Source organism: Melospiza melodia, chromosome 2 (genome assembly GCF_035770615.1).
Source record: "Melospiza melodia melodia isolate bMelMel2 chromosome 2, bMelMel2.pri, whole genome shotgun sequence".
Classification (NCBI taxonomy): Eukaryota; Metazoa; Chordata; class Aves; order Passeriformes; family Passerellidae; genus Melospiza; species Melospiza melodia.
The window spans coordinates 128,719,811-128,743,217 of record NC_086195.1 but is presented as its reverse complement, the minus strand read 5'-3'; the positions used below and the strand labels follow the sequence as shown (position 1 = coordinate 128,743,217).

Here is a 23,407-nt window from a genome sequence, read left to right as displayed (position 1 = left end):
GGGCTGACCAGGGTGACAGCAGAAATCTGTGGCCAGAGACAGGCACCCTGTGAGGGTGTTATTTTGTCTTGGCTTTGCAGAAAAAAACCAAGTTTCTGGAAACTGAGACTTGATTTTCCGTGGATGACCAACGAGAATCATGACTTGCTGAGCTCATAGGGACCCTCTCTGGGAGTGTTTCTAGAGCTTCCAGTACTTACTTGATCCCACTACAGGGGATTGTTTCAGGAAGAAAACACAGCAAACTGTGGTAGGAAATGCTTTAGAGAGATCTATTGTTGTTCAGCATGGAGAAGAGAAGACTGCAGGGAGACCTCATTGCTGCCTTCCCATACCTAAAGGGGTTTTTAAGAAGGGGAGAGATTGACTTCTTATATGGGCAGATAGTAACAGGACAAGGAGCAATGGTTTTAAACTGGAAGAGGGGAGGTGTAGATTAAGTGTCAGGAGGAAACTCTTGGTTGTGAGGTTGCTGAGGCCCTGGCACAGGCTGCCCAGAGAAGCTGTGGCTGTCCCGCCCCTGGCAGTGTCCAAAGCCAGGTTGGATGGGGCCCTGAGCAACCTGGTTTAGTAAGTGGCATGACTGCTCATGGCAGGGAGTTGAAATGAGATGGTCTTTAAGGTCCTTTCCAGCCCAAACCAGTTTAGGATTCTGTGTTTCTATTGTCCTGTCCCATGCAAACAGCTGCAGAAAGGAAGCCATTTGTTGCAAGTGGCAACCTAAAGAAAACAGAGTTTGCACTGACTGCATAAATCCCAAACGCTCTATTACAGATGCCAGAATCACAGAAGGATATCCCTTAGCTTAGCAGAAGGAGCTCTTTGCATCAACAGAGGTTTTTGCAAGGACTTTATGAAAAAGCAACGAATGAGAGTGTCAATTTTGGTTGCAAAATAACAGGTTGTCTCATGCCTACTGTCCTGATTCCACTGGGTTAAGGTTCATATTCTGCTTTGTTAAACCATGACACCAACCTACTGGGACAGTGGGGCTGATTGGTGGAAAGATGTGCAATGTTTGAATGACATTTGATGTGGCCACATTTGATGTAGGATCAGATACTCTGTCATTTGGTCTTCTTGCAGGCACATTAACACACAGGAGAGGCAAAAGGTGGGGCTGTCATCTACATATCCCTATTTTGAATAATTTTGAACAATGTAGTGTAGAGCTCTCGTTTTCCCTGTTTTCCCTCTCTTTGTAAATGTATTCAAATTTTCTTACCCTCACGCTTCTCCTCTCACCCAGATTAAAAGAATTGGCTGAAGCACGCTCATGTCACTACTTGGTTGCTTATGCTGCTAACAGAAAAATCCAAATGAGCCATGCTGCACTTTACTTCTGAGACATTCCTCCAAAAATGATTTCTGCTCCCTGGGAAGTCAATGGAAGTCTAATTAGTCCCATCGTAATAACAAGAACTTCCTTTCTGTAGAGTAAAACAATAGCAGTGTTAAAACTGTTAATTAAATGAGTTTGGCTCTGTCACCAGGTTATTAGCTGATTCTATTCACAGCAGCCAAGCCAACACTGGCTCTCACAGCAGGAGAATTAGTCTTGCCATGCTTGACACAAAAGCCATGAACTCAGTCTGTGGCAAATCAGCATCTGAGTGCACAGCTTGGAGTTTGGCTTGCTTCTGAGCTTCCAGCGAATCCCTGGGATTGCTGCGTGTGCAAGCCTTCTACAAGATCAAGTGCTTGAGCCATTGGCTTCCATAAATGTTACATCAGGCCCTATTGCTGCTGATGGTTTTTTCAAATTCACAGGATCACAGAAATCACAAAATGGTTTGGTTTGGAAGGGACCTTAAAAATCATCTTGTTCCAATCCCCTGCCCTGGGCAGGGATACCTTCTGTTAGACCAGATTGCTCCAAACCCCATCCAATGTGGCCTTGAATACATCCAAGGATGGGGCAGCCACAACTTTTCTGGGCAACCTGTGCCAAATTCTTGCCTACATTTCCAGTACATCTCCTTATTCTCCATTGGTTGTACTCTATAATATGAAGCAGCTGTCTCTGCTTCAGGACCAGAAGGCAGAGGTCTAAGGTGGAGTCCAAATACCATAGAAAAATAGGAAGGCATTTCTTTTCATCTGTGGAGCATTCCAAGCTGTGCTTTAATATATCCACTGCCTTGTGCTTTTTACAAAATTCAAAGTTGTTTTTATTGTACAAAATTCCACAATGAAAACCACCAGCCAGTTTAATACACAATTGCTTAAAAAATATAATTATACACCATTTTGTAGTGTGGTAGTTTTGACATTCACTAGCTGGAAGAAACAGAAATGGAGCAGCAATTTGACTCTGAGTTATTTACCTAGACAGGTTTCAGTTTGAACACTACTTCTATGTGCCTGAATGGACAGTTCCTGGCATTAACAGAAGACCTGATTTAGTTCCTTTTCAAGCCACTGAACCCTGTTAGCAGGTCAGGCTCTCACTCACTGTCATGTTCCCTCCAAAAGGCTGAATTTTCTGTGAGAGTTTGGACAACATTTGTCAGTGTCAACTTTTAGCAAGGCAACAGGCTAGCCATGTTAAACACATCACAGAATGAGGACCTACAGAACGTTTCTCACAGCACATCCTCTAGACAATAATATATTTCTGGGGAAAGTCAGTAGGAAGACAGATCTGAATAATGGCCCAGGACTGTGTTCTCTATGCATTATTTCACATTGGTATCTTCAAAACAATTTTTTGCAGTCTAACCTGCCATGGCCTTTAAAAATAGATATACTATTCTTCTGCATTGAAATGCAATCATATGCAGTGATTTTCCACCAGTTTTTCTTAGAAATATAAACATTTCAGTTCAATGTTAGCTGGTTGAAATTCATGCTCCAGGATTTTTTTTTAAAAACACTTCACCCCAGAGATGACTTTCTTCACATTAAACTCAGTTAAATATATATTGCACACAAGGGCCAATTTTCTCCTCTTTGAGTTAAACCATGGATCGGCAAAACATGGCAAATTCTCTTTCAGATCCCTGCAACCCATACTGGTGGCGTAATTCAGGGGCACTTCAAAAGCATTTAAAATCCACAGCTGAAAATCAAAGATGAGAATTTTACCCTTTATTTCTACACACTGTCAGTGTAGCACCTGATTTCTTCAGTTTTCAAGACATTTTGTGTTACTATGCTTTAAACTGATGGGTAAAGTTTTGCCTGCGGAAGCAAAAAAATGAACCCACACCAATGATGATCACAGATAAAACCAACACAAGTGTTAATATAGTAAGGAAGTTGATTTTCTTCAGATCCTCTTTTTCACAATCTTCTGGTCTAATGTTCTTGATGTGCATTTCATCCTGGTACCTGAAATTCTGAGTGTGCTGGCATGTTAAATGCTCCACGTTGGGGATCTGGACATTTTTGTTCTGGATCATGGATGAAAGCCAGATGTTTCCACAGCAGCTGAGTGGGTTCCCGGTGAGATACAAGTTTTTTAGTGAATTTTCTAATGCTAAAATATTGCTGTTCTGCAATGTACTGAACCTGTTGTTCCGTAGGTCCAGAACTTCTAGTGAGGAGTCACTACCCCACTTAGGCAGCCAGTTCAGCTGATTTTCAGAGAGGTTCAAATGTTTAAGGTGACTAAAACAAGGCAAGTCAATATTTAAATCTACCAGGCTATTACCATATAAATACAAACATTCCAGAGACTTTTCCAGACCTGATAATGCTTTAAGTTCTATTTTCAGTCCAGGGTTCATGGAGAGGTCCAAGACAACCAGAGGAGTCTTGTAGAAGCTGTATGCTGGTAGGACGTTCAGCATGTTGTCAGCTAGGTACAAGTACTGAAGAGCGGGAGAATTGACAAACGACACACAACCACTTTGCTCTCCAGCAAGCCTTTGCTTAGCCAATCCTGAGTACATGCTGCAAAGGCTGATGTTATTGCTTTGTAGGTTAAGCAGTCTAAGGCTAGGAAGATTTGAGAAGATGTCAAACTGCAGTGTTTGAAGATAGTTGTTTTGAATATAGAGCTCCTTCAAATTTGACAATGTACCAGCATCAAGGAGAAGGTTCTGCAAAGCATTGTAGCTCAAGTCAAGGACAGTTAAAGAGATCAGTGCACTGTCATAACTTACTGCAAATGCCTGAAGACAGTTTTTGCTGAGATTAAGGGTGTGAAGGGACAACATTGACTCAAAGAACCCATTTGGAATGGATTTGATTTCATTATAACTTAAGTCTAAATATACAAGCTGTGATAAATAAAGAGAACTTTTGTTTCTACTTTGCTTCTGGTCAAGAAAATGGACAGAAGCATTTAGCCATTCATTTTTCACATAGTCCATTTTATTATGAGGGGATTCAGCAGTGAGCTGGATTAAATTCTTTGATAAATTCAGAGTTACCAGCTTATTTACCTGAGGGAACACTGGGAAATGAAACAGTTTGTTTTCACTCAGATCCAAACACCTTAAGCTATATTCATCATCTGATTTTGTGGTGTGAAAGGTCTCAATGCTGTTCCTGCTGAGGTCAAGTATCTCCAGCTGCCTGAGGTTAAAATCAGAGATGCAAGTAATTGAATTCTTTGAGAGATTCAGTTTGGACAGGCTCGCTAGAGTCTCAAAAGCACCTTCTTCTATTTCCATGATGATGTTGCTCTGAAGATCTATCTCCACAAGATTGGGAGATCCCTGAAACATCTTTTGTGAAATCATTATGATACTGTTGTCTGCCAAGGAAAGATACTGCAGTGCTGGAGCTTCTTTAATGAAATACTCAGCCATCCCATTGTACAGATTGTTGTGGGACAAGTCCAGTACTTCCACCTTGGGTAAGAGTCCAATCCCCTCTGTGCCGTTTTGAGCAAGCTCATATAAGTGATTGTTAGCTAAATTTATTTCCAGCAAACTCTTCATCTGTGCAAAGACTCCAGGTGTGATGAAACTTATCTGGTTAGAGCTTAAATCCAGGCACTGAAGGGAAGTGTAAAATGATGGTGACATTTCAGGAATGCTTTGAATCAGATTTCCCGACAGATCTATTTTGTTTACATTTGGATAAAGTTCATGAGGGATTTGGTGGAGGTCTTTGTTGTGGCAAAATGCCTGAGAGTTTGCCTGCCAGAAAAAGAGAAAAGAACATGTCACACGACAAATGAAAAACGTCTTTGTGTTAAATATAAGAAAAATAACATTCAGCATCGAGGCAGATGCTGCTTCTGAAACACTGATCACTTTTTCTGAGCATTCAGACAGCAAGAGCAACAATCCCAATTAGCTCCTTTGCAGCTAACATTTCATTTGAAAGTGATTTCTGACTTTGAATAGTAGAGTTTAATCTGCATGTGATACCTCCTAAAAGTTCTCCTTTTTGTACCGTTCTCCTGAACTCAGTCCAGGAGAAAGGTACAAAAAGGAATAGTCCCAAGTTTCTCTGCAATCAAGCATCTTTTCCTCATTTTTGTGCTGATGTTTAATTTTCTCACTTTCATCACTGTATTGCAGACTCCACTTGCAGTAGTCAGCAGTACTTGGAAGAGTTTCACTCTGTTGGCAACATGGGCTCCTGAGCAAGGAGGTATAAAACCCTATAAGGATCCTATAGCACAAAGCCTGTCTCTCCTTCACAGTCACATGTTCAAATATGCCTTCCCTTAGCCATGGTTTAGTTAAGCAAGGCAGCTTTAATCAAATAGGGTCATTCAACAACTGAGACATTTCTGACACCGATCTCCAAACTCATTCCACTTTTATCTTCCATGTTTACCCTTTTCCTAAGGCAACAGTTCCCCTCTACTTGCATGGAGAGCATGCCTTATGAAGCCACCCACATAAGACACTGTGATACAACACTGAAAACATAAATTACGTAAATTGAGTGTTTGAGAGAGGAAAAGAAGGGATGTGCAGTTAGGGTCAGGCCTTTTCAGGCCAATTCCCAGCAGAAGGGCAAAATTTATGTGCGTGTTCATGAGGAACATTGGAAACATGAACACAACCATCCTCACATAACTATCAAGTTCTATTTTGTTGTTAAGAAGAACATACAACAGCAGGAGGAAATTGAATGTGAAAGGCTTAGGCAGCATTTAATTTACTGGAGGGAAAGTCTTGTTATTAATGTGTTTGGGTGTCTGGGGAAAAGGGAAGGAAAGTTCCAGGAAGGGAGAAAAGGAAAGAAAGAAAAAGAGAAAGAAAAAGAGAGAAAGAGAGAGAGAGAGAGAGAAAGAAAGAGAAAGAAAGAGGGAAAGAGAGAAAGAGAGAAAGAGAGACAGAGAAAGAGAGAGAAAGAGAGAGAGAAAGAAAGAGAGAGAGAAAGAGAGAGAGAAAGAGAGAGAGAAAGAGAGAGAGAGAGAAAGAGAGAGAGGAAGAAAGAGAGAGACAAAGAAAGAGAGAGAGAAAGAAAGAGAGAGAGAAAGAGAGAGAGAGAAAGAAAGAGAGAGAGAAAAAGAAAGAAAGAAAGAAAGAAAGAAAGAAAGAAAGAAAGAAAGAAAGAAAGAAAGAAAGAAAGAAAGAAAGAAAGAAAGAAAGAAAGAAAGAAAGAAAGAAAGAAAGAAAGAAAGAAAGAAAGAAAGAATCTGTTGAATCTTAACTTCTATGAAGAAGCAGGATCCAGATTCCATGAGATGAAGCTTTTCAGAAATCAAGCAAATATTAAAAGTCAAAGATATTTAATCCCATCTGTTTTATATGAACTTTGAGGTGAATGAAGTGGCAGATCTGTTTAGCAGAAGTGGGTAACTAGTCAGCATTTTGGGAATCTCTTTTGCATCATCTCAGCTCTGGAGACCACACAAGAATGTGCCAGAGAAGTGCAAGTGCTCATTCAAACTCTAGATGTACACAAGCTGCTCCCATGACACATTTTTCCCAATGATCCCAAGTAAATTGCCTATTAAAACTTAAACCCCTTCCTCTTTTCCCTCCAACTCACTCAAATCTCCCTCAGATTAAAAAAAAAAAAAAAGAAATTAAAACAAAAAGGAAATGTTCTGACTTCTCCCTGAAAATTTTTCTTTCCTGCAAAGCCACTGTGCAATTTCTCATTTTGAGTTAAATTACGCCCAGAGTTGGCCTTATTTCCTAGGCACAAGTAGCAGGACAGGAAACCTCTTCTTACTTGTTTGTGGAAGAGGAAGAAGCCAGGAAGATACAAAAATCAGAGTGAAAAAGCAGAAACTGCTTTGCATCCTAAGGCAGATGCCAGGTTTGTTCTCACACTTTCAACCAGATCTCACCAAGTGCTGAGCACCCTCCATTCCCCCTGGGCAGCAGGAATCTTACCAAAGTCCTGATGCAACTCCTGCCAATGCCAAAAATCTGCTTTACATTGAAGTTGCTGGGGGAGAGGTCAGCCACTGTTCACCATGTATCTTGCATGATTTGGTTTTTAATCTGCATCCATGGAACCCTCCCAGTGATAAAAGGGACTGATAAAATCTACACCTCACACTGTCTGCCATTTGTTCCCATAATATTTTCCCTCTCATTTTTCTTTTTAAACTCTCCTTCCTTTTCACTGACTATTTTGACCCTCACTAAATTTCTTATTTTGTCTCTTCTGCACCATATTTTCTCCTCCAAGGCACAAACTTGCATGAATTTCATTGTCATCAGCAGTAGGGAAAAAACAGATGAAGCATGTCTCTGTGGGATGGAGCAAACAGCATCTGTTTGGTTTATCTTGCCTCTCACCCCTTAGTCCAATGGGCTGGTAACCTGAGACTGGAAAAGAGACTTTTGTCAATCTCATGTTCTGACTTCATCACCTCTGCCAGTGCTGCCATCAGTTTGTTTCATTGTCAAAAAGTACTGGAGGGTGAGGACCACTTGGTCCATTAAGATGCTGGCAAAAAAAAAACAAAACAAAACAAAACAAAACAAAACAAAAACAAAAAAATTACCCAACAGTTCAAAAGCTGGGCATCATTTGGTTTCTGACTGCAGTTCTTCACTGCTCAGCACTGGGTGGAAATTGTCAGCCACCTCAGTAAGAGCCCTTCAAAAAGGAGTTGGATTCAAGCCTGCCCTTGAGTTCTCCTTTATCAATTAATGAACATTTGAACCAAGAATCTGGGCTGGAGCCCCTTGGCACTGACCTGTACTTGTATGGTGTCCCTGACCATTCTTAGAAGAACTGCTCAGGGAGAGGCTCAGCTACACAATCAAACCTTGGCATTTTGCCCAGGGACCAAACATCAGCTGACCTATGACATCTGGTTATGTATCTGTCCTTGCATCACTTCAAAGCAAGGTAAAATAGAATTTTCTAAAATCCCTTCCCTTCTATGAATTATTTGAAATTTCCTCCTCTGTCAATTAACAGGAATTAGCAAAGTCATCTTTCTTTGAGAGGTAAAATGTGATGCAGTTGAAGCTTTGCCTATCCTTGGAAAATAATGTGAGTTAGGAAGAATGTCCTGACATTTGATCTATTCCTTATTGCCTCACAAACTGATAGATGTGCTGTGACTGGTGTAATCAGTGCAGTTCACCCCCATGTCAGGGGTCTGGTAGGAACTGCTTACTTCCTAAAACCTCTTGTAGGAGAGTTTAGTTCAGCAACAGAACCACCAGTGGTGACTCAGAAAGTGGCACAGGTTTCTGACTCATGCCTCTTCCGTGATATTTGAGATTAAAGTTTCCATTTCTGAGCCTTTGCTATTCTAAAGGTGTCACCACAGGGAAAGTACCATATAAAGCAGTGAGGCTGTGATGCAATGCAGGACTGTCAATGACAGCTAACCAGCCAATCCAGCAGCTCCCTCTTTATTTGAGTGTGTTTAGAGGCACACCAAATGCCAGTGAAGGAAGGCAATCAGTTTGGACATTAGCAACACTGACTGAGCTATTGATTCACATCGCCCCTGACTGCAGTGTGTTTTCTGTCAGGGCTCATTTTATCCCAGCCTAGTTGTGTCGTTGGCTTGATGAAAGCAGGTTACAGTGGAGTAGTGCAAGCAAGCATGTGTTTACTTCTCAGCAATCAGCCTGGTCTGTGAGCCATCAAAAAATGGGATGAAATTGCTTGGATTATTGCGTGGCTCATCCAGCCTTCATGTGACTATGACATGGGGCCCAGGCTGTCCTGTTTACTGTGGCTGCATCAGTGTTCCCTCTCCAGCCAAGGAGCTGTGCTACCCAGCCACCTTCCCAAGATCTTTTTATATATACACTAGGTCTTCATTTCTCTGGAATTCAGGAAGTGCAACAATATGGCAGGGTGGGCAGGAATGGAATGAGTCCTACAAGGGAGATGTGTACAGCTAGCAAATTATTTTTTCCCTATTTTGGAAATTCTTGAGGATTTGTGCTGCACAGCTTCAGTGTTCAAGGGGGGAAAAAACCAAGTATTTTTAAACATCCTGGTACAGTCAGAAGCACTTGGAGAGGGAAGGGAGAAAGCTCAGTTGCAAATAACATTTAATATTGTACCAGATGCTTGCAAAAATTCAAGGAGCAGATTTTGTACTGGAACAAGAGTCTTTGTCATTTCTCTTTGCTCCAGCAGAAGTCAGGTACAACTTCTCTGGCAGAAATGCTGTGTCTGGGCAGAGGAGGTCTGTCTACTTGTTATTACCAACGAGCTGGAATACAAGTATTTCACAGAAGATGTTTTAATGAAAGTGCAAAGAACAACTGATATAAAGAAGTTGATTTTAAGACTAATTCTTTCTCTGTCTTAGCCACAGAAACTCTGTACAGTCTTAGGGAAATCAAGTCAAATTTCTTTTAACCAGTTCCTCCTTAGGAAAAAGGCTGAGATAATGACCCTTCTTTGCCCACCCCTCCCCTTTTTGTGCTGTCACAACAAGGACACAGCCTGAAGACAAACTGCCAAGCATCCCCTAAACCTGCAAATCCTATCTCTGTCATCTCTGGAAGCCTGGTCCTGGGGGTTTCCCTTCTCAGAGACTGCAGCTGCTTGTGCAGTGCCTGTAACAAGGGAGTCCCAACCTCACTCAGGATCCCAAGGGAGCTAAGTAGAGAGACAGCCTTACCATTTCACAGGATGTCCCGTTGGGTAGTTGGTAGTTAGAGGTTCCTTTGTTCACCACTGCCAGGAAGAAGATGATGTACAGTTTCATGGCTCTGCAGGTAAAAATAATTACAGTTAAACTTCATATGGGACACAGTGGTCAACACATGCAAAAGTTGGCACCAGGTCATCATCTAACATGCAGAAGGACACAAGCAGTGCAATAAATTAGGCCATCTCCGAGGACTTGAAAGGAAGGTCCAAGGCGTCTAATGGGTTTTCCCCAGTGTGATTTCAGCTGCTGCCTCAATGATATCCAGAATACTCAATGAAGTCCAGATGTTCAAGCTGGGCAGGGTGTCTGACATCATGGAGAAAGAAAACTACTGAAGACTGAGTTATCTTCATACACCCATAGACGCAGCACCAGTGCTTTCAACAGGGTGTAAGTTTTGGGTGCCATCCTCTGAGCACAGCCAATAGGTGCTGCTCAGTAAGAACCAGAAGTGGGAATAGTTGTCATTTCCACCCACAACACTTTCTACTCCTCTTATCCCAGAGCGTCAAAGAGCTTCTACATGTGTATCCTTGCTGAGTTAACGACAACAGCTTAAGGATTGTCCTAGGTTACAATGTCAAGATGCATTCTACTCCCATCCTCAAGAGCTGCTGAAAGAGCTCTGAGCCCATGGCTCAGAGATAACTCCTTCCAGGAGCCATTTCTGCTTAAGGGACCCACCACATGACTCACAGAATGATGTCAGCCCATTGGGAGATGCTCTGCCCAGGGGGGAGGAGCTAAGCATCCCCATAATCTGGGGTTTGGGACAGAACAAACTGCCCTTACCCATTGGTTTCCACAGGACAAGAGCTACCAGATGGTTTCTACAGGATCACCACTTCAACAAGACTATTTCATCTGGACTGCTACCACCATCCTAACAAGCAGGGTGTCAGGTTGTATTCTGACTCTGTCAGTGGTTTTTCTTGTGTATTATTGCATGTATTTTGAGGGTTTTTTCTTTTCCTAATAAATTGTATTTCTGACTTGGAATCTCTCACTGGTTTTGCTTTCAAACCAGAACAGGAGTGGACTGAGATTTTTTTATTTTACACCAGGTATGGACAGGCTTATAAATACATTTGACAGGAGATCACAGAACCATATATCCCACAGAATCACAAAATATGTAAAACTGGAAGAAACCCACAAAAATAATTGGGTCCGATCCCTGGTCCTTTACAGCACCATCCCCAAGAGTCACACCCTGTGTCTGAGAGTGCTGTCCAAATGCTTCTTGAACTCTCTTAGGCATGCGTTGGAAGGGACCTTTAAAAGCCATCAGGTGCTATCCTCCTGCCATGGACAAGGACAGATTGTCAGCCTTACAAAGAGACAGATATAAAATATAATGGATTTCCGTGAAATAGAGAATTCATAAGAGTTTAACTGTTAGGAAAGCACTCCATAAAAGAGCACAGAACTGCAAAAGAAGCAAACACCTCTGAGAGACCTTTCGCTGGACAATGGGGAAAAACAGAACTAAGCCAAAGGCAAGCATTCCTGCTTCAAACAACTCCAAATGCAACCCCAATCCCATGCACAAGCCACTGGTATCAATGTACTGCTGCTCAGTGGCTTCCAACACAGAGCATTGAATAGCTGGAAACAAAAGAGATGGGATCATTCTCAGCTGATGGAGATCCCTCTGCTTGGTCACTTTGATGGATGCAGCTGATGGCCCCTTGCAGCACTGACAGTCACTGAACGGCAATGCCAACAAGTTCCTGACGGGAATCTGCCCATTTCTACCTTCCTGAACCAGAGAACAGAGCTGTGTATTAGGAAAAGAGAAACTGGGTAGGATTAGTACACAGCTACTCTCTGTACAGTTTGTGTATTCCTTCCATTTCACAAGAAAACCCCAGTGACCCCAAGGTGAAAAAACAGGTCTCAGTGATGGGATCAGAAGTGTTTTCCTCCCTGTTAAAACCAAATCAAGGATGTTAATTCTCTACCACTGAATCAATGTCTGCAACATATGCTGAAATCATCTGATGGAAGGAGGAATTACCAATATCACCATCTATAATGATTCTGTTGTCCCCCTCTGTTCTTCATTCCCCAAGATTAGAGCAGCTGGAACCTCCTTTAAGGAGGAGAAATCTATTTTTATCATTTGAGTATTAGTTTGCTGAGGTGGCAATAGAAGATGAATGCACCAATGATTACATGGCTTTTCTCCAAGCCCTCAAAGGGGAATCCTTCCTGTTCAGACAAAATGAATTAAGCTGAGGATATTAGCCTCAACAGGGCACCACCCTGAGGAACAGTATGTGGCCCATGTGCTCTTCAGTGTCTTCCCTTGTCACACTGTCAGTGCAAAAAAAGGTCTGTTTGCCTCTTAAATAATAAACTTGGCACAATCCAGAGTCTTAACACACTTTGTAACTTCCTACATTTTAGGTTTATAAAGCAACTGGGAAACTGATGTATTTGAACACCAAAAAAAAAAAAAAAGTAATGGTTTGCTGTGTAAGGCAAATCTGTAATAAGCAAGAAAGCTGTCCCTCAAGGTGTTTCTAAGGTGGCTGTCACATATTGAAGCTCATCAAGGATGTGGTGGCCTCTTCCAGCATAAAGCAACACAGACTCTTTCCTCACAGAACCATTTAGTTTGAAAAAGCCCTCTAAGACATCAGCTCGAACTGTTCTCCCAGCAAAGGCAAGGCCATCACTATCCCATGCTCCCAAGGGCCACATCTGCACATCTGCTAAATCCCTACAGGGATGGGTCTCCATCACTGCCCTGGGCAGCCTGTGCCAGTGCTTCACCATTGTGGTGAAGAAACTTTCCCTAATATCCAAACTGAACCTCCCCTGGCACAACCTGAAGCTGCTTCTTCTTGACCTGTCATGATACTGCCCAACCTCCTTGCTCAAGGAGATTCCCTCCCTAGGGTAGTTTTCAGTTCAGCTGTCCAGGGGAGGAGCTTTTCCTGCATAGTTTTTCTCTGAACAACATTTAGATCCTGCTCAGCAACCTCTAGTGTGACACATCAGTGCATCCCCCTCCTTTCTACCCTCTGGGCAGGTCTCAGCATCCCCCCACGCTCTCCCAGTGCCAAGCTCAGGGTTACAGGACCCTCATTCCCTTGGTGTGCAAGAGGATGTCTACCAACACTAAATCCCTCTTGCTGGCATTGATCTCTCCACCCACAGCTGGCAAAAACAGTTTGGGAGCAGCAGCAGCAACAACTCAAAGAGGCTTTTATTGCTTTGAGGCTTTCCCAGAGCTGAAGTAGCTTCATGATCAGTGCCAGTTTGCTCCCACCAGAAGCTGTGATAGAAACCCCAGCACAGGTCAGTGGATTGCGCCCTGAATCTCATTTAAATCCACAGCTTTCCATTACACCACTTCAAAATCATGCAGTGTCAACCCCAGCTGAAAAATACAGGTGGTTTAAGTCAGTATCATCCCCAAGGAGTATTAATAGGTCAGTCAATTCTAGAAAAAGCATACCCTAACCATGTCAGCACGCCCACTTAAAAAGTAGGAAAGGCAGAGAAGGCAGAGAAGACCAGTAATTTGCCCCAATACACATTTCAAACTATGGAATAATAACAATTCATTCCCAGTTTCCACTTCAGAACAATGTTTGCCTCAATCTCTATCAAAAGATTAATCCTGAAACCACGTCACAGATGTTGTTTGCATTATAAAAGCAGCACTTTCCAGATTTCCCCCAAACGTAATTTTTGTTATTGCTTAGACAATTAACGGAGATGCTCGCCTGTGCCAAGGAAAGTTAAACACAAGAGAACACACAGAACAAAAACCACACTTCCCAGGGTCTGATCCTTTTCCACACAAGTCTCTTTCCTGTTAAGTTAGAGCCTTCAGGGGTAAAAAGAGGGACTATTTCACATTTACCTTGTTTCAAGGGTTTCTTGCATCCCCAAACAGTGCTTATCATCTCTTTAAAAAGCATGTCCAGCTCTTCAAAATCGATTCAGTCCTGGTATCGATGCAATTATTCTTCTGGTTCATGTTCACCCCTTCAGGACACCTAGAGTTTCACTCATAACTTCAGAATGAAGGCATTTTCAGGAAAATAACCTTATTTGGGACAGTGCCTGCTTTAAATTATGTTGCTTGTCTTCCTCTCCACTCCTCCCCGGGCTCGTGCTGGGTCCCAGCCACCGCTGTGCTCGGGACGGAGTCAGCTACTGCGTGACATCCTGCAGCCCTTCCTTGGGGCAGGCATTGAGACACAGGGGGATTTCTGCCAGAGGAACTGTCAGGAGCAGGCTGTGGGTTTTCTCCAGAGAAAAAGTAACTTATTGGCGATGCCATTGTTTGGCTGTGTGCGTGGGGCATGACAGTGTGTTTATTTTGGGTGTGTCTGCAAGCTACATTCCTGGAGGGTTGTAGGCTCCTGCACCTAAATCCCTCTCTGCATCTTTAAGGAAACAGTGCTTGCAGATTAAATGTTTAAAATTCGTGGCTGATAATTATAAGCCCCAAAATCTGGAAAACTATTCTGGAAGAAATAACTTTTCTTTTTGCAGTCAGCCTACTAATGAGAGTGTGATTGCATTCTGCTGGCTGGAGAGGGGTCCATTGCTGGCTACAACACCCTTGATGGATTTTTATCGCATGAAGCAGGAATTAGGGCTAAAGGCCTCCATAAAGGTATTTTCAGATGAGCTGCTGAATTTTTGGCTGTAAGTAGACAGAGCTGAATATACTGGATCCAGTGGGAAGAATTCTCACTGCAAAGGGGTGCTTTTGTCACACAGAAGATGATTTCAAATTGCCCAAGTTTGGCTTTTTATTTATTATTTTGTGCTGCCCTCTAGAGCTGGAGCAGCTGGTTTCCTCATTTCCTTTTCCTAATTAAGTCCTGCTTCAGGAAAACCGACTTCTCACAGATTTCCCTGCTGTTTTCTCGCAGAGACACAAGCCTGAACTGCCACAACACAGTTTTCCCATGGCTGAAATACTACACCAAAGAGCTGGGCTCTTAGTTTGCTTGGTAATGCACCCTGAAATGAGAGGTATAAATCACAGATTTATGGAATCTCAGAATGGTTTGGATTGGAAAGGACCTTAAAGTTCATCTAGTTCCAGCCCCCTGCCATGGTCAGGGACACCTTTCACTGGACCAGGTTGCATGTCTAGCAACAAAAATACTATGACAAGGCAACAGGGGAGGGCATGATTGGGTGAAATGGATAGAAAAATACTCATTAAGCTCTCAGGAGAACTGTCCACCAGTGAGATTCCCACAATCTCAGAAAAGTTTTCCTTGACTGGTTTCTCATCACTTTAGTTTTGATCACCTTCCCCCAAGCTTGTCATGTCTTGAGCTTCACTTTGCAAGTGCTATTTTTCACTTCATCCCTTTGGCACGCTCCCTGGAGTCAAGTTCTCCATCTGCAACCCCTGTGGGGCAAGCAGCAAACTCATGCTGAAACTGGGGACCTCTGTGCTATTCAGAGATTTAAATGCCTTTTGGATGCTCTGGGTTTAGAGCTTGCCTTGTCAGCAGCGTGCAAAAGCACTTGAAAAGCACAGACACCTTGCAAGGCAAACCTCAAATATTTGAGGTCTCCAAGGAAAATAAATACTTTTTTTAGTAGAATATTTTGATCTGATTTTAACTGCAAATATCATGCCTCTAATTAAGAGCAGCAGGTGGCCAGGATGGTGGCAGCTTCTACACCTGGATGTTCAGAGCACTTTAGGAAGTTTGGGTTTACAGCGATAAAAATAGCAGAGATTCTGTGCTTTTCAAAAAGCCAGCTCTGCTCCTCAAGCTGTTTTAGTGAGTAACCAAGTAGCTGTGCCAGCTGAACTGTAAAGAAGAGCCTGGACAGAAACAAATGCCAAAGCAGGAGGGAAAGACATGCACTGATTCTACTGCTCAAGGCTTTGCTTCAATAAAACCACACTCTCAGAGGACACCAGCTGCAGTGGGAAAGATCTCTGCTGTCCTTGCCATCTTTGTCCTTTCCCAAAGGGAATCTGGCAGCAAACAGTTTCAAAGACTCCAAAGCATTTGGCTGATTTCCCAAATTTTCAATATTTTTGGCTTTGGGCTACCCAGCAGTTTACACTATAAAGTGGTGTTGAACTTTAGCATGGTATGGGTAAGATACATCTGCAGGGCAAGTATCACCTGCATCAGTCAGAGACTGGGTCAGAGAATCAGAGAATGGCCCAATTTGAAAGGGACCTTGTAGATAATCCAACCCCCTGCCATGAGCAGAGACTCATTCCATTAGACCACATTGCTCAAAGCCCCAGTCATTATCATCTCCATCACACAGATTGGAGAATCAAGATTTTCTTGCCCACAAAATAGCAAGGGTTGTCCCATCCCAACAATGCCAAAGGATGTGCTGGTTTTGCATCACGGAAGTGATGTTCTAAGAGAAGGTGCTAGCAGTTTCCTCCATGTCTGACAAAAAACCAATCGGTGATTAGCTTTGAGAATTGACAATCTGTTAAAGCACTGTAAATTCTCATATTAAAAATGAAAATTCCAGGAATTCAGCCTTGCCTTTTCCAGCCTGAGAGCAGGTAACTGTGAGAAACAACTGCTCATTTTGAAAATTTAAAAAGGCTTATTAAACCTTAACAAAAATACAACAAAGGACTACATAAGGAAAAAGCTGCAGTGCTGGGAACTGCCCCTCATGGATACCACACGGCCAGTTCATCTTCAAGATGGATGCTCAGTCTTTTACACCCCTGGGGGCTGCATCAGCCAGCCCAGCCCTCCCACAGTCTGTCACTCAGCTCTTCTTTGCCATTTATCAGTGGAGATTGCTCTCTTGTAACTGGATTGGAGGTCAGGTGTTGCCATGCTGCACCCCCTGAGCAACCCCTGAGCTTTTCCATTCCCCACTGCCCCATGCCAGGGACACCTGTGCAGCTTCTTTGTACCTGTCCTGGACAGCCCCGGCTGTGTGATGGCAGCAATACAGGGGGAAAGGGAACTGTGGGGAGAGCAGAGGGCATCTAAACTACAGTAACATAACTGTACATCACTAAAGCTTTTCTTAATATTCACACAATAGTTATGTTCTAATTGTGAGAGCCAATCATCTCATTATCCATCTATGACATATCTCAGCCGGCCTGGTCCCCCTGTCTCGGCCTTAATCTTAGGACTGAAATCCTCTTGTAAAGCTATAGAGAAAAATTTAATTTGTCCATCAAACTTTTTTTTCCCTATTACACATTGAAGAATTATGGGGGGAATGGATTGTTCAAACCTGTGTTAAAGCAGACAAACATTGAAATAGCTGTGAATTTAATTAAAAGCTTGAACAGAGAGAGAGAAGAGTGATGAAGACCCTGTGCCCCCAGGGAGAGAAGAAAAAGACCTCTATTCTCAGAGATGAAGATGATCTCAGAAATAAATAGAGAACTTTTGCTTTTGAACAGCTCATCCTTAAAATAGTATTCCATAACTTGACATGGCCCATAAACACAACTGTGGGGAAACCTGTGAAAAATGAGAGGAACTTCACAATTGCAGATTTAATTTTTATGGGCAGCCACTATTAGTGAAAATTAGAAGCCACGAGAGAACTGTTTTCTTGTAGAAAAGTCTCCATAAATTTACTAGAGGGACTCCTCTCCCTAAGTGAACTTAGAAGAAAAACTATTCTAGAAGTGATTAACTGAATTCTTTCTACGTGTTGTGAGAAAGAAAAGGTTGTAGGGGGAGGAGAAATGTTCTAAAAGTTTATTCTGATTCTTATTATATATAGTTGGGGTTTTTTTAGTTGCTGTTAATAAAGTTGTATTTATATCCTTTTACCTTTGAGCCTACTTTGCCTTCCTCCTAATCCTATCTCACAGCAGGAAATGAGTAAGTATATTCTAGTGAGTGCACTGGCATTTGGCCAGCACTGAAACCCACCACAAAGGGTTTGCACCTGCAAACCCTGTGAAATCCTTATTTTCTGGTGGTGTCTCAGCAGTGTCACTTCCTACTCTGTTTCTGTCAATGTCAGTCGAATTTCATCCTCTGTCACCCAAAGTGAGGGACACCTTATCAGACCTCTCCTCTCCTCCAAACCCTTTCCCCACCATGGCCCAGAGCAAGAAGGAAAAGCAAATCCTAGCTGCTGGCTCTTATCAGTCAGTCTGCAAACTGCTGCAGGTCTCCAGGGGTTTCAGAGGAACAAGAAAATGTCTTGACGATTTTGTGTCTTGAGTCTCCAGACTTTCTGGAGTCTGTCCATTCATAATGCTGCTGCTTTCTAAGGCACTGCTTTTGTTTGAGTCCTGTGTCAGGCTCTATGAATCAAACTCTCTAGAGAAGGACATAAAACAAGTTCCTGCCTTAGAAAGTAGGTCTGAACTGTAAACTCAGGAGCGGGACAAGTCTTGCTCCTTTTTGGCTGGAATAGCTCCCTGGTCATTCGTCCCACAGGGGAGATGGAGACAACATTAATATTAACCCTATTAAAAAGAATACCCAATGCCATTCTGAGCCCCAAATTTTGAGAAGGAGGCACAGCTCCAGCTCCTGATACTCTACAATTCCAGAATCTCCAGAAGCTGATTCTCCTGGTTTATTTTGTTCCCCCAACCTGCATTGTGCTTGGCATCGCGCAGGCAGATGCAGCCCCTTGTCTTCCTGATGTCAAGTCCACAGATCAAAATAGAGACTCCTCCATCTCCTGTAAAGCCAACAAGGCTTTTCTCCTGTCTTTTGGAGCTGCTGCCTTCCTTTCTTCTATTTCTGCCCTCAGTCCATGTGCATCTTCATCAGATGTTCAGCCAACAGTATTTCCCCACCAAAAATTAACATTTCCAATTACTGAGGTTTTAGCCAGGTTCCCTATTTTATTCACCCTATTTCCTCCTACTCTCTTCAGGAAAGAGAATGTAAATGAACAAGAACTGAATGAAACCCACAAGCCTGGAGAATTTGTGAATGATGGGCAAAGGGACAGAGGGAGATGGGAAAATGTAAACCTTTACATCAGCAAAAAGTGACATGTACTGGCATTTGCAGATTAAACTATCTAAGCATGAAATACTATTCCTGGAGAGCAAAATTCAAATTCAGGAACCAAACGAGAATATTTTCTTACCAGCTTTTAAAATACACTTTTAATTCAGCAATATGACTTTTTAAAAACAGTGAGGTCACTATTTGGGAAAAGGTGTACTGATTTTATAAAATCCAATAGGAAACAAAATGAGGTGAGGAAAATTATTTTGATAGATTTGATTTACATAATACTGATATCCATGCTTGAATTCACCCATCATTTTACTAGTAAAAGGCCAAGCACTGATACAGTCACTAAGATGTAACCATCTGCTTAAAAAAGAGATGACAGGTTGTAAATTTTTGTTCTTGAAAACTAGAGGATTTCAGCATTTTAGAGTAATATGTTTATTTGAAAGTATAAATTAATACATCTTAGTAAAAAACACAAATTATCACTGCTGTACAAAGCCAAATTATTGCTTCTATTTAAGGGAAGCATATTTGTCTTTTCTCAAAAATACTTTTATCTAAATCACAACTGGGCTTAGCCTTAGAAAACTTACTGTGATTTTTATATAAACTATGATTTTCTAAAACTTTACTATTTCCAAATATTGCCAAAACATTCATTCTCATGATAACAGTCCAGATCCAGCAAAACCATCTCAGTAAATCATCATTCACCCAAAGGTGACATTCAAAATGTGACGATCTTAAGAGCAGCCAAATAACCCTGCCATCTCACACCTTGTGCTCCAGCTGGGAGAGCTCAATGACAGCACTGACAGGAAGAAGAGCAGACCAGCCAAACAGCATTTTGCCTATTTCACCCGGGGACTGTGTGATTTGCCCAAGGCTATATTAGCATTCAGTGTTGGAGAGCTGGTTGAGTGGCATTTAATTAGTGTGCAGCGCTGATCTGTGCAGCACTCCTAGTTCAGAAGGCTATAATGCAGTAGTACCATAAATAGACTGAAGTCCTGTAAAGAAAAAAAAACAAACCAAACATCTCCCCATTATCTATTCCTGCAAACACGAAGAGTAATAACAAATACTGTGTATGACAACTGTACTGTTATAAACTAAGTGGTGCCTCCTTAATATAAATTATCCAACTCACACAGTGCAAGTCCCTGATGGATTAAATATAAAACTGGGTGGATAGAGCCATCCACACAGCGTGCTTAGCCAGTTCCTCAGCCTATTCATAAACACAGAACATTTTATTTATACAGTACCTTCCTCATCTGTGTTAGTTTCAAAGGCTGCAGCTCAAAGTCACCAGAGCCCTCATCTCTCCCACAGCTGAAAGTGCAACTTTCCAGCAGGCTCCCGGGCTCACACACATCTCCACATACCTGCTCTGTGGCTGGAGGAGGAGGAGGTTTCCTCTCTGCTTGCCGCCTTTTTTCCCCCGGCTCTCCCAGCAGCCTTTCCAGCTCAAGCCAAGGAAGAGTTTCCTTGGGGAAGTCGTACCTCTGTTGCATGCCAGCTGACTAAAACTCTGCAAGCGCTGAGAGAAGTTTGAAGTCACAGGGAAAAAAAAAATACTCCCCATAGACTAATCCTTGAATTCATTCCTTCACAGTCATAAGATCTTACATATTTTCAGGCTCCCCAGACTATATAAATACATATATCTGTAATGTTTTTAAGATATGTGTGTCCTCTGCTCTTCTCTTTATTCTCCATTTTGTTCATTCAGCCTTGGCTTATTTCCTGCAGTTTCTCAGCTGGTAATTACGCTCCTCTCGTATTGACACATGAAACAGTCTGTGAACACCACAAAAAATCCCCTCCACAGGCTTTGGGACACGTGCTTGTCTCTGAAGTCATCCATGCCTGTCCCATGGCTGTCAGCCTGGCGATTCTCAGGGTTGGGGTAAATTAGGGGCACTGAGCTGGCTGCAAGCCTTACATTTCAAGTCCATGCAGGATGGGGTGTGTAGGAAAAGGGTATATGGGAATAGGGCAAGCGCATCATATTTGGTGTCCCAACAGATCATTTGTGTCTTCATGGCACAGCAGTGGGATGACCAAACACAGCCTTGGGGGGAAGGATAAATTCAATTTAATGCCTGAATGGGTAATAATGTAAATACCTTCTAAGAAAGGCTGTGGGATGAATTTTGCTTCCTTTACTTTGGGTGTTGTTATAGACATGTAATGCAATAGTTGGCTCTCACAATTAAGAGATAGATATTATGTAGATGTTAAAATGTATAGTGATGTTATTGTAATGTCCCCCCATAATCCTCTTTCCTCTCTCCCTTGTAACTGCCTCAGTAGTCGGGGCATTTAGGGAGGGCTGGCTTATTACCAAGAGGAGCAGTGTAACAACACCTGACCTCCAATCGAGATATAAGAAGGTCATCTCCAGCAATGCCTGGCAGAGAAGGGGTTGACTGACAAAACTTTGGGAAGGGCTAAGGATATAAAAGGCAGAGCATCCCTTTCTTAGAGGAGCACGTGGCTGACAGTCATGGGGGCTCCCAGTGCTGTAATTTTTCCTTATTTAGTCCTTTTGTTGTTATTTTTTGTTAAGGTTTAAAAAACTTTTTAACATCTGATCTCCCTCAGAGGAGAGGTTTTCCTTCTGCATCATGTGCTTTATCAACTTTTTTTTTAGATATGCAATAATAGCCAAGAATTTTCACCCAAAAAAATGAAGTGCTGGTTCCCTTCTCCCAGCCACCATCAATTCTGCCCCCTCTCCCAGATCTGCTTATTAAAATCAGCTAAAAGCTACATCCTTTTATACCATGCGCCAAACAGGTTCATGAATTCTGCTAAACATTTGCAGGCTCCAGCTTTTGCTTCTCTGCAACAGGCTTGCTCCCTGTAGCACACCAGCTTCTCTGAGTCAGAGTTACTTCAGAACTGCAGCATACTGGGAGATTTGACATGAAAACATCTACGGATGTGAAAAATGTGGTTTGATAAGTATCTCAGTAAATACACTTTGCTCATGTTGTTGCAATAAGACTGTAATAAGACTAATCAATGTAATAACAACATATACATAGTGGTAACAAAGAAAACAATAATTTTTTTTACTCCCTCCACTATTGCCTATGTACAGATGTAGCTGTATATGCATTGTTGTTGGTGCTATTATTATTATGGACCAAAACCCACCTAATAGCCCACAATAGCTTATTTGGAAGCTGTTGTGCTTATGGATTGACCAAGGAAGGAGCATATTTTGTGTCCCCTCCTGTCACCACAGCAGGACCACCTGATGGCCAACTTGATGTCACAGTAGCCAAGCCTGGAGGATCACGGTGGACCAGCTGCTTAGAGGTGGAGAGCCAATTGTATTTCCCAGGTGGTGCATGGCTAACTAATATGAAAATAGTCCGTCTCAGAAAGGATAGGAAGTCTCCCAACATGAAATTTCAGACTACATGGAAGCAGCAGGAATAATTCCTACAGGTCCTGCTGCTGTTAGACTCCATCTCTGGTTGTGGGCAGCAGAAACTTGGGTCAGCCTGTGGTTTATTCCCAGTGACACCTAAGTGCAGATGGCTTTTCCAGTTACATCTCTCCCACTAAAGATACCTCTCCCAGGGAGTGATCCCTGCCTAATCCACACAAACCTCTTCCTTTTCTAGTGGAAGTTGGACATGTCCAGGTGTGTAACACTCAGTTATCTGCCTCTGGATGGTGACCCCACTACCCTGAGATGGTTGTTTCACTTTCTTTTAGAGTGCCCTGAGTAAGATGGGGATAGCATGCAAAGCTGTCCTAGAACAGTGCAGAAGGCTGTGCAGAACAGGAGCAGCCAACCTCATCCAGGCCCTGAAGAAAACCCAAGGACTGCACCCAGCTTGGAAGGAACAATCTGGTTTGGTGGGGAAGGGTGCCCAGAAGAGAGCTAACCTTCAATGGGATTGATGTGAGGAGCTGGGATATCTGACAGCACTGATGTACACCCCATAGAAGAACCTGAGCACTCTAGGAGGGACACCACACCCTGCAGACTTGTAGGATCTTGCCTCCAAAACTGCTTGGAAGCATCAGTCCTACAATAATTTCTGCTGGTACCTGCCATGCACAAGTCCTACATTTTTCTGTACTAGGGCTGCAGGATGTGGCAATTGGCAAATGCCACTTCAAAACAAAGAGCCCACAGGTCAGTGCTGGTCACACAAAGTCAATCTTCACCATATCCTCACCCCTCCAAGTCTCATGGGATTCCCATTCTTCCATAGTAGAGGTGAGCAGGCATGGTTGGTGGGGCTGGCACGAAGACAAGCAGAAATGCACGAACAGAAAGCAAAATTTCCAGCTGCTGAGATGCTCCAAGACATCACTGCCTCTATAAGTTTCATTATCTTGAACTGATGTTAGCCCAGTTGCTTTCTAGAAATTGCATTAAAAAGGAAAAAAAATTAGAAGAAAAATAAGGCAAAAGAAAGAAGAC

The 23,407-nt window shown here is 42.5% G+C and overlaps 1 protein-coding gene across 3 annotated transcripts; it reads right to left on the bottom strand.

The window, feature by feature from the left end:
• Positions 1–1,779: 1,779 nt before the first annotated feature.
• Positions 1,780–20,452, bottom strand: LOC134414830 (transforming growth factor beta activator LRRC32-like). 3 transcript variants are annotated; one of them, XM_063149982.1, is made up of 3 exons: positions 20,340–20,452; positions 9,977–10,067; positions 1,780–5,093 (listed from the first exon to the last, which is right to left on the bottom strand). In XM_063149982.1, exons 2-3 carry the CDS (start codon positions 10,061–10,063, stop codon positions 3,153–3,155), a joined length of 2,028 nt encoding a protein of 675 aa, XP_063006052.1. In that variant the 5' UTR covers positions 10,064–10,067; positions 20,340–20,452; the 3' UTR covers positions 1,780–3,152. The 3 variants fall into 3 exon arrangements, with proteins under 3 accessions (XP_063006052.1, XP_063006053.1, XP_063006050.1); XM_063149983.1 differs by having other exon boundaries at positions 20,220–20,345; XM_063149980.1 differs by lacking the exon at positions 20,340–20,452 and adding an exon at positions 13,890–14,274.
• Positions 20,453–23,407: the final 2,955 nt, after the last annotated feature.